The sequence below is a fragment of the Eptesicus fuscus genome, chromosome 13 (genome assembly GCF_027574615.1).
Source record: "Eptesicus fuscus isolate TK198812 chromosome 13, DD_ASM_mEF_20220401, whole genome shotgun sequence".
Taxonomy (NCBI): Eukaryota; Metazoa; Chordata; class Mammalia; order Chiroptera; family Vespertilionidae; genus Eptesicus; species Eptesicus fuscus.
The window spans coordinates 2,404,685-2,414,008 of NC_072485.1; the positions used below are offsets into that span (position 1 = coordinate 2,404,685).

Consider the following 9,324-nt stretch of genomic DNA (forward strand, 5'->3'; position numbering starts at 1 on the left):
GGCTCCGGGAGCTCACATTTCAGTCAAAAGAGAGGAAACAGAAGAAGGCAGACACCTGGTCAAGTACATCAAGTGTGACTGAGGAAGAGACGGCGGTCTGAGCCGGGCAGAGGGTGAGAGGCCGGGCCTGCGGCCCCTGAAGGAAGCGGGTGGGCCGGGCGCTCTGCGGAGGGCGTTCCCGGCGGGACGGGCAGTGCAAAGGCCCTGAGAGCGGGCAGGGCCTCCGGAGAACAGCGGGCTGGAGCGGGCAGGGCCTCCGGAGAACAGCGGGCTGGAGCGGGCCGGAAGCCGGGAGGCCGGAGAGGCCGGGGCCACATGGAGGTTCTGAGACGCAGGCAGGGCGGGCCTAACCGAGAGTGAGCCCCTGCGGGCGGCGGCCTTGCAGGCCTCCCGAGGCGGGCGGCCCGGGGCCCAAGGTCTCCAGGTGAGACGGAGCTGCTTCCCCCGGGGGGGTCTGCGGGAGCACGGGGCAGGGGGGCGGGGGCGCTGGCTGAAATGCCCGCTTCTCTGGACCACTGATGTGTGGCACGGGTAACCTGAGGTACCACCTAACCCCGAGGGTCAGGAGCCCCTCCAGGGGCCCAGCTGGGCACTTTCCGCTCGGGCGCTCCGGGCTCCTGGTGCTCAGAGTTCCTCCTGGGAACCTGGCGCGGCCTGGTCACGTCAGCGGCCTGCCCCGGGCGGGTTTGCCCGTCTGCCAGGCGGTGGCAGGAGCCGCAAGGCACCCGGGTCAGGGCCCTGGCCGCCAGGTGAAGCCCCGCTGGCCGGCGCTCTCCACTCCCACGGAGGTCCGGCTGCTCCCTGTGGCACCTGGGTCCCCTCGGGGGAGTGTGGCTGAGGAGGGACAGAGGCGGTGGTCACAGGTCAGAGGCTGGGCCGCAGCAGCACCTTCCCGGCCCTGCTCTCAGCCTCTGCGCTGGGAGCCAAGCAGGCAGCCACGAGGTGCTGCCCGGCCAGCGGCCCGGGGACGGGACAGGCTGAGCCCGTGGGGACCGCCCTGCCGGTCCTGCCCCCACGCCTGCCCCTGGGACGCACGCAGCCCCCACGCCTGCCCCTGGGACGCAGCCCCCACGCCTGCCCCGCATCTGGAACCTGCTGCCGGCCATGCCCCCCACCAGCCGCAGTCCTGGAGGCCTCACGGGGCTGCTGGTGTCTCCAGGCGGCTTTGGGGTGCAGGCCTGACATCACACCTGCTGTGGTCCCCGAGGACCCCATGGGGGCAGCTAAGTGGGCAGGACCCTCGGGACAGCCGCCCAGCAGCCCCTCCTCCTGTGGGAATCACCTCAGGGGCTGCTGGGCCCCCCAAGAGCACCCATTGGCCCCGGGCAGCCCCCAGGCTGCTGGCCCATATCCAGGGACTCCTGGCTACAGACGGGGCCTTGGGGCAGGGTTATCAGGGCAAAGGCCGACTGGGCTGGAGGAATGAGGTACAGCTGAATAAAGGCTCAGGGCCCCCCAAATGCCCCGAGCGTCCCCCTCAGCCACCAGCGGCCCGGCCTCAGCCGGCGCCCTGCTAGGTCCCTGTGACCTTGGCGGGCACCTGGCAGCCTGGAGGGTCTGGATGTGGCCGGGGCCTGGGCGGAGGGCCATGTGGGCTGCGGTGTGCCTTGCAGGGCTCCCAGCTCCCCCCTCCTTGCCCCTCACGTGGCTCCTGGGCCTCACGCGCCGGGCATGCTGGCACAGGTGAGGCTGCCTGGCCAGCCCCTCCTCCTGGCGCGTCTCTTCCTCCCCGCGGGGCGGTTGTGGTGTGGAGGGAGGGACGCCCAGGTCCTCAGCCACAGGCACTCCCGGCTCTCCCACAGGGACACAGCGGCTCCGCCATGGGCAGGTGGTATCTGGGTGAGTCCCCTAAGCCCCTAAGTCCCTCCCCCTCCCAGACTCTGACCCAGGGGTGCACCTCCTGCCCTCCCAGAGGGGCCGGGCAGGAGCGAGGGAGGCCGTCTCAGTGTGCGTGCCGAGGCCTGGGCTCACTGCCGTCCCCTTCCACTTCGCCCGTGCCTGCTGGGAAGTTAATTAAAGTCGCTGCGCTCCCGTTTCTTCATCGCACCCCGGTGGGCGAGCGTCTTCCTCACTCGCAGCACCGTGAGGGTTAATGATGAGGCTTTTGTAAGCTTAGCACAGAGTTCAAAAATGCAGTATCAGCGCGCTCTCCTCGTCCTCTTTCCTCTATGACCACCTGCCTGTCTCTCTATCTGTCATCTATCATCTGTATCTATCTAATCTGTCATCTATTATCTATCTATTATCTATCTATCTATCTATCTATCATCTATCTATCTATCATCTATCTATCTATCTATCTATCTATCATCTATCTATCATCTATCTATCTATCTATCTATCTATCTATCTATCTATCTATCATCTACTATCACCTATCTGTCCATCCATCCATCCATCCATCCACCCATCTTTCCGCCTGTGCCGTATCCCCTATTATTCCAGAAAGACTCAGGCTGGCTTGCAGCATAGACAGATGCCAAGATGCCGGGAGAGCGGGCACTGAGGACAGCGGGGCCCTGGGGCGAGTGCAGGCGCGGCGGGCGCAGCCTCGGCGCCTCGGTGTCCAGCCTGGTGTGGCCACTGCGGGGGTTTTCAGACAAGCCCCTCGGCCTCCTGCACCCATTCTTCCTGGCACGCCCAGTGGCACCCTGGCCACCCCGGCACCTCCAGGGGTCCTGTGGGGAGCACAGATCCAGCCTGTTGTTTATCTGTAGAGGGAGCACGCCTGGCCTCGGGGTCAGTGCATGCAAGTGTGACGGCCAGGCCACAGCCCCGAGCGCGAGGGGAGCTGAGGGGGCCTGGCTCCCGGCTGCCGGCCACCCCCTTCTCCTTGGAGGGCGCTCTCTGCGTCCAACAGCTGGCGCTCCACACGACGTTGCAGGGGCAGTGATTCCTCCGTCAGCACAGCCAGTGGCCCTGTGCCCTGGGAGGGGGGCACCCCACCTCACCCACAGCAGGGGACTGAGGCACAGGGAGCCCAGTCACGTGGCAGAGGCCCTGAACTTACCCCTTGACCCCACCGCTGCTCAAGGAGGGTCCCCCGGGGGTGATGAGCCTCCCCCTGCACGGACCCCTGGCCTTGGTGCTATTGAGCATCAGCTTTTTTTTTGGAGGTCGATTTAATGGACTAGAACTCAGCCAGGAAGCTGAGCACCTATGGGGTGCCCAGCGCCAGGGCCCCCGAGGTAAAGAGGCCACAGCAGAGGGGGAGGGGGTATCAGAGGCGTGGGAAAGCACCTGACCTACAGCCCAGCGCCTGGCTGTCCTCTCCCCCTCCCCTCCCCCTCATGGCTGTGCAACCTTGGGACAGAGCCCTGACCTCTCTGGGCCACGGACAACTCCCCTGGGAAACGGGGAAATAAGACAAAGCACCGGTCAGGAGCCTGCACTGTCCATTGTAAAAGCAGGGCCTTCGCCCTGTGTGAGCTTGACCCCTCTTGTGGGTCCTCCCTTGCAACCTTGGAACCTGGATGCCAACCGCCCCTAGTGGCTGGAAAGGGAAGTGCAGCGGCAGAGCGAGGCTGGGCAGGGATGGCTGAGCTCTCTGAGGAGGTGTGAGCAGCTGGGTGCAGCTGGGGGGGAGATGAGAGAGGGAGGCAGCAGAGGCCTGGGGGTGTGCCCTGCCTGGAGGGCGCAGGGGGCCGGGAGGTGGGAGGGGACCGCCCTGCAGCCTGAGTACCTGGTGAAACTCTGAGACAGGGACCTCCACTGCTAGGTTCAGGGGCAGCTGCAGGGTGGGGCTCCGCGGGCCTGCCCTGCCCTGGGCACAGCACACACTAACAGTGTGAATTCCCGTTTGCTGTGCGTGCGGCAGCCCCAGCCCGGCGTGGGGAGGCGCGCCCTGGCCCACCCTCCTGGCCCTGCGCTCTGGAAATTTCCGTGGGGAGGGTGTGGAACCCCAGCCAGCTCCTGCCCCGCCTGCCGGGCACTCCTCACGCCCCACGGAGCCCCCTGTCCACGCCAGGCTCTCTGGGTCCCGGGTAAACATTAGCTGGCACTGTTAATGTTTAATGCCCCCACCTCATCCCGGCCATCCTGCGGCCGCCCGGCAATCTCCGGGCAGAGGCGGCGGGCGGAGGCAGCAGGATCCAGTCCAGTCTACGGGGCAATGGCAGGGGTGCCCACGGCCGAGGGTGAGTGTGTGCAGACCAGATGCATAAAGACCCAGGCGGCCTCGCTGGGACCACGTCTGGAGGGGCAGCCGGATCCCACATGCCACCTCCCCCCGCCGCCGTCCCCGACCCCGGCCTCTGCCTCCCCTCACAGCGCCCTCCCTCCCCAGGGCCGCCTCCTGTGGAAGGAAATTTGCTTTAGAAGGATCCTGCCTTCACCACAGCTTGAATGCAGAACCTCGGGCCCCAGGGGGTGCCAGCGTGGGCCTGGGCATGGGCGCCTGTCCTGGTTCCTGGTTTCCCGGCTGCCTGGGCTCAGAGCAGGAGGCAGGCGGCAGTCCGGGTCGGGGTGCTGGGGGGCAGCAGCTGCTCTGGGCTTCGGCGAGGCCCCAGGAAAGGCCCAGCCCCAGAGGGTGGCCGTCACGGAGGGGACTCGGCCTGGACACCAGCAGGGCCTTTGCTGACTGTGGTGGCTTCTCGGACCTGTGTGGTGAGGGGCCGTGTAGGCAGGCCTCTGACACGAACTCCCATGGGACCTTGGACGAGGCCTGAACTCGGACAGCCTCCAGGCCTCTGTGTGGGATGGCCCGGCCCGCTGCCTCCCCTCGGCCTCTGTGTGGGATGGCCCGGCCCGCTGCCTCCCCTCGGCCTCTGTGTGGGATGGCCTGGCCCGCTGCCTCCCCTCGGCCTCTGTGTGGGATGGCCCGGCCCGCTGCCTCCCCTGGGCCTCTGTGTGGGTTGGGCCCGGCCCCCTGCCTCCCCTGGGCCTCTGTGTGGGATGGCCCGGCCCACTGCCTCCCCTCGGCCTCTGTGTGGGATGGCCCCGGCCCACTGCCTCCCCTCGGCCTCTGTGTGGGGATGGGCCCGGCCCACTGCCTCCCCTCGGCCTCTGTGTGGGATGGCCCGGCCCGCTGCCTCCCCTCGGCCTCTGTGTGGGATGGCCCGGCCCGCTACCTCCCCTTGGCCTCTGGCGGCGGGGGGCCCAGGCCAGCCCTCCCAGCTGCTCGCTCAGGCCCAGGGAGCTCGTGTCTGGACAGCTGGGTTGCCCGCCCTGTGGCCTCCAGGGCACAGCTCAGCACAGCCCGGGAGGTGCCAACGTGCTCTCCCCTTCCACCTCGGGCACCCCTTCCCTCGTGCCGAGGAGGGGCTCAAAGAGGGCAGGAGTGGGGCCTCGCCGTGGCGGGGAGCTCTGGCTGCCCTCCAGGTCCCCAAGGACGAGTGCGCCCAGTTCCAGGGCCGAGGGCGGGGCTGCCGGCTGCTGCGGGCACTTCTGTGCCAGGGTGGGTGCCAGGGCTAAGGCCCGGGCGAGGCAGCAGGAGTCAGGGCTGCCCGGGTCTCCTTCCTTCCGACTCTCTGAGAGGCAGCCCAGCAAGAGGGTGAAGTCCCTCCGTCCTCACACCCACGTTCTGGGTTCCAGCCCCGGGCCGCCCCCTCCCCGCGGCTGCTGGACCATCAGTGCCCGCGGCTCCCGAGGACGGGGCGGCCTGGCGCACGGGGCCGTGCGGCAATGTCTCTTCAACCAGCCTGCTCCCGCGGAGAGCAGCTCAGAGAGAAGCATCTACAGGGGTCCTCAAACTTTTTAAACGGGGGGCCAGTTCACTGTCCCTCAGACCGTGGGAGGGCCGGACTGTAGTTTAAAAATAACTAGGAACAAATTCCTATGCACACTGCACATATCTTATTTTGAAGTAAAAAAACAGAACGGCAGAAACACCCGCATGTGGCCCGCGGCAGTAGTTTGAGGACGCCTGGGCTAGAAGCCTGGTGCAGGTCCGTCCTGCCTCCGGCCTTCCTGGGATTTCAGACGAGCCTCCCAACTGGGCTTCAGCTCCCTCCCCCTCCTGTCCGTCCGTCCATCCGCCTCGCAGACGTCCGAGGCCCCTTGGGGGGATGAGTCTTATTGGGGAGGCCGCGGGGGTGCAGTGGGAGGCGTCTTCGCGGCCTTTTCCTGCTTTTTGTACACCCGGAGGGGGCGGCCCTCCCGGCGCCAGGCCGGCGCGTGGCTGCTCAGCGTTAGGTCCCCGCTGGGGCTGGCCGCGTCCTTGTCCTTCCGAGGCAGCCCTGGCAGAGGTGTTCGCCCACCGCCAGCCTCCTCTCCCGGGGGGCTCCCCTCACCAGCCCCCTCTTGCCCACTGGGCTCTGGGGGTGTGGGGCGGGGGACAGAGCCCCACGTGTCTGTGGCTGGAACACCCCACGTCGTGACCTGCCCTCCCCCTGTCTCTCCAGGTGGCAGCCCTGGGGGGGACGTGGACCCGTTCCACTACGGTAAGCCTGGTGCCCCTCCTGCTCCCCCACTGTTTGCCAGCCCTCCCCGCCTGGGCTGTGACCCCGCCTTCCCCAGGTACGGGGCGGGGTCTGCCAGCTGGGCTGCAGGAAAGGGTGCTGTAACCCACCCTCCCTGCCTCTCCGTCTCCAGACTACGAGGCCGTCCGCAAAGGGGGCCTGATCTTCGCCGGCCTGGCCTTCGTGGTGGGACTCATCATCATCCTCAGTAAGTGGGGCTGCCTCGTGTTAGGGGGCAGGGGGCACGTCCTTCCTGAGCCCCTGCCTCCCGGCGGGGGACCCCTCTCCCCTGTCCAGGCCCTGGGGGAGGAGTGACTCTCCCCTTCCCACCCTTCCTTCCCCTCCCTTCCTCTCTCCTCCCTGCCCTGGGCTGGATGTGGGGACCCAGCAACGCCCTGATGCAGGGAGGCATCTTGGGGTGTCTCCCTGCTTGGTCCTTGGACCACACAGAGGAGGTTCCATCTTTCTAAAGTGCACCCTAACCCAGCTGGTGTGGGCCAGTGGGCCAGTGTTGACCTAGGAACCAGGAGGTCAAGGCTCGATTCCGGTCAGGGCATATGCCCAGGTTGTGAGCTCGATCCCCAGTGTGGGGCGTGCAGGAGGCAGACGATCAATGGTTCTCTCTCATCATTGATGTTTCTCTCTCTCTCCCCCTCTCCCTTCCTCTCTGAAATAAAAAGATACAGAAAAAGGAAAAATGAAATAAAGTGCACCCTCCAGGGGACCCAGGAGCTGCCAGGATGGGCGACTGGCTCCCTCTGACGCTGGGAGGGTCCCCCATAAGTGGAGGGAGGCAGGGAAGGGAGGTTCCCTCTACTAGCCTCTACCGGACACTCACGCCCTCAGGTCCGGCACGTTCTTGGCCTGAGCTACCTCCAGCCCATTTCTCTTCTCAGCCTCGCTGGCCACGCCTGTCCCCATTCTCCAGATGAGAAAGTGGGCTCACCCTGCAGGGTCAGCGACTTGCCTACGGGCTCCCAGCCGCTCAGAGCAGAGCTGGTTCAGCTGCACCCGGGGGTACCTACCCTGCACCCACTCCCACCTGCTGCTGGGAAGCCTGGGTGGCTGGGAGCTGAGGTCGGGGGCCCTGCTGCCGGTTCACGTGGAACCCCAGCTCCCGGGGCCAGAGCTGCTCCGCTGTGGAGTAGGGGTGATCCCCTGCCCCCTAAGGTGGAAGCAGGCACGCAGAGGGGCCGACGTGGGCCGCGGGTTCCGGGGACGGCAGGGACAGGGACAAGAAGGATGCGTTGATTTGTTTTGATGCAACCAGAAGAAAAACACACGGAAATGCGCTGAGTGGACAGAGCCACGGGTGGTGTCCCGGGACCTAAGGCGCCGGGCAGCGCTCTCCGCCTCGGGCTCTGTCGGCGGACCTGTGCCCGGCTCCCAGGGCCCCTGGAGGCGGCACAGGGTGGTGCTGAGCTCACAGGCGGAGGCAGCTCCGTGGATTCGCCGTCGGTCTCCAAGGTCCACTGAGCAGCTACTCGGTGCCCAGCATGGGGCCGAGGGCATTGCCAGGGCCCAGGTCCACCGTGGACCCACTGAGTCAGGGCTCGCTGACCTACAGATTGCCCTGGGCCTGGCCTGGCCCTCTGTGCGGCCGGCAGGGGGGCGGGAAGGGCCAGAGCTGAGTCTCCGGGGGAGGAGGCCTCCTGGCAGTGAAGGGCCCACGGGAACCGACCGCTTTTCTCTTTAAGGCAAAAGGCTGCGCTGCGGGGGCAAAAGGAAGCACCGGTGAGTGCCTGCAGGGGCCGAGGTGGGCGGGATGAGGGCCGCAGAGAACTTTGGTCTCTGAGGCCGTTAGGAAGGGTCCCCAATCTCAGGGCCCTAGACTTCCCGTCTCCCCGCTGGCCTCTCACCCGCCTCCTCTCCTCCCCACCCAGGCCGGGCGCCGACGAGGAGCTGTGATGGCAGGTGCGCAGGAAGGGCTGGGCGGGCGCCGGGTGGCAGTGGAGGAAGGAGAGGGTTTGGGGCTGGGCGGGAGAGTGGTAGGGCGTCCATCCATCCACCAGGCAGCCTGTCACCCATCGTGCGTCTCAAATGATGGCCAAGTGCCTGGCAGGCGTGTGCGGCCAAGGGGGCTGCAGAGATGCCCTGGAGAAAGGTGAGAGAAATCAGGAAAGACGGGAAATCCTGGCCTGGCCCGTCACCGCCCACACCCTGCCGCCTTTGTCTTCCAGAATCGGCCAGGCCACCACCACCGCCGCAGGCCCCTGTCCCCGGCGGGGCCAGGCCCTCGGGCTGAAGGGAGCACCGGGCTTCGTGGAAACCCTGGACGGCCCCCTCCCCGCAGTGCCGCCTTTTCCTAATAATAAAGCTGAGCTCAGACATGGCTTCTTGGCCGCCTCGCTCCCGCCTCTCCCCTCTCCCTTAGCCGCCCCGTCTCCCTCCTCCAGGTGGGGGTGCCATACAGCCCCCTCTCCGGCTTTCCCATTCATGGTAAGAGCCCACAGGCCTCTCCTTGCCCTGAATCACCATGCGCCGGACGCGGACTCAGCCCGTCTTCCAGTGCCAGGCCGAGAGGGACCAGGATCCAAAGGCCACAGGCTCAGAGCTGCCAGGGCCGCTGGCCAGGCCTGGGTGCCGCTGGGAGGCGCCCGCTGCAGGCTGCTGTGCACCGGCCTGGGCTGCCCCACGTGCAGCAGGTGGTAGCCACACTGTGCGCCATCTCTCCACGTGCACCCACAGGCCAGGCCGGAGCTCTGCGGCCCAGCACGTGCTCTCCCCGCCGGCCTCCTGACCCTGGTGCTGAGCCCCAGCCACGCTTTTTCTGCTCTGGGTGCGGGGACTCATCGAGGCCTTCCTCCCCCCCACCCCCACCCTGTGTATCTGTATTTGGGTGCTGGTTTGGTTGATCCCAGGACGAGGGGCTGGGGAGTGAGTAGTGAGGGGGGTCTTGTTACCACTTCCCGCAGCCCCTGTCCAT

The 9,324-nt window shown here is 66.8% G+C and overlaps 1 protein-coding gene across 2 annotated transcripts; it reads left to right on the forward strand.

Moving 5' to 3' along the window:
- Positions 1-1,725: 1,725 nt before the first annotated feature.
- Positions 1,726-8,731, forward strand: FXYD2 (FXYD domain containing ion transport regulator 2). Of its 2 annotated transcripts, none has more exons than XM_008150213.3 (6): positions 1,726-1,839; positions 6,342-6,380; positions 6,532-6,606; positions 8,096-8,132; positions 8,282-8,312; positions 8,579-8,731. In XM_008150213.3, the coding sequence occupies exons 1-5, from the start codon at positions 1,821-1,823 to the stop codon at positions 8,304-8,306; spliced, it is 195 nt and encodes a 64-aa protein (XP_008148435.1). In that variant the 5' UTR covers positions 1,726-1,820; the 3' UTR covers positions 8,307-8,312; positions 8,579-8,731. The 2 variants fall into 2 exon arrangements, with proteins under 2 accessions (XP_008148435.1, XP_028014278.2); XM_028158477.2 differs by lacking the exon at positions 1,726-1,839 and adding an exon at positions 3,896-4,136.
- The last annotated feature ends 593 nt before the right edge of the window (positions 8,732-9,324 follow it).

Excerpts from the sequence above, each read along its gene's own strand:
- FXYD2 (XM_028158477.2), top strand. The coding sequence starts at position 4,007 with ATGTTTAATGCCCCCACCTCATCCCGGCCATCCTGCGGCCGCCCGGCA. Across the intron at positions 4,137-6,341 it reads AGGGGTGCCCACGGCCGAGG|GTGGCAGCCCTGGGGGGGAC; the intron begins GTGAGTGTGTGC and ends CTGTCTCTCCAG. Across the intron at positions 6,607-8,095 it reads GGGACTCATCATCATCCTCA|GCAAAAGGCTGCGCTGCGGG; the intron begins GTAAGTGGGGCT and ends TTTCTCTTTAAG.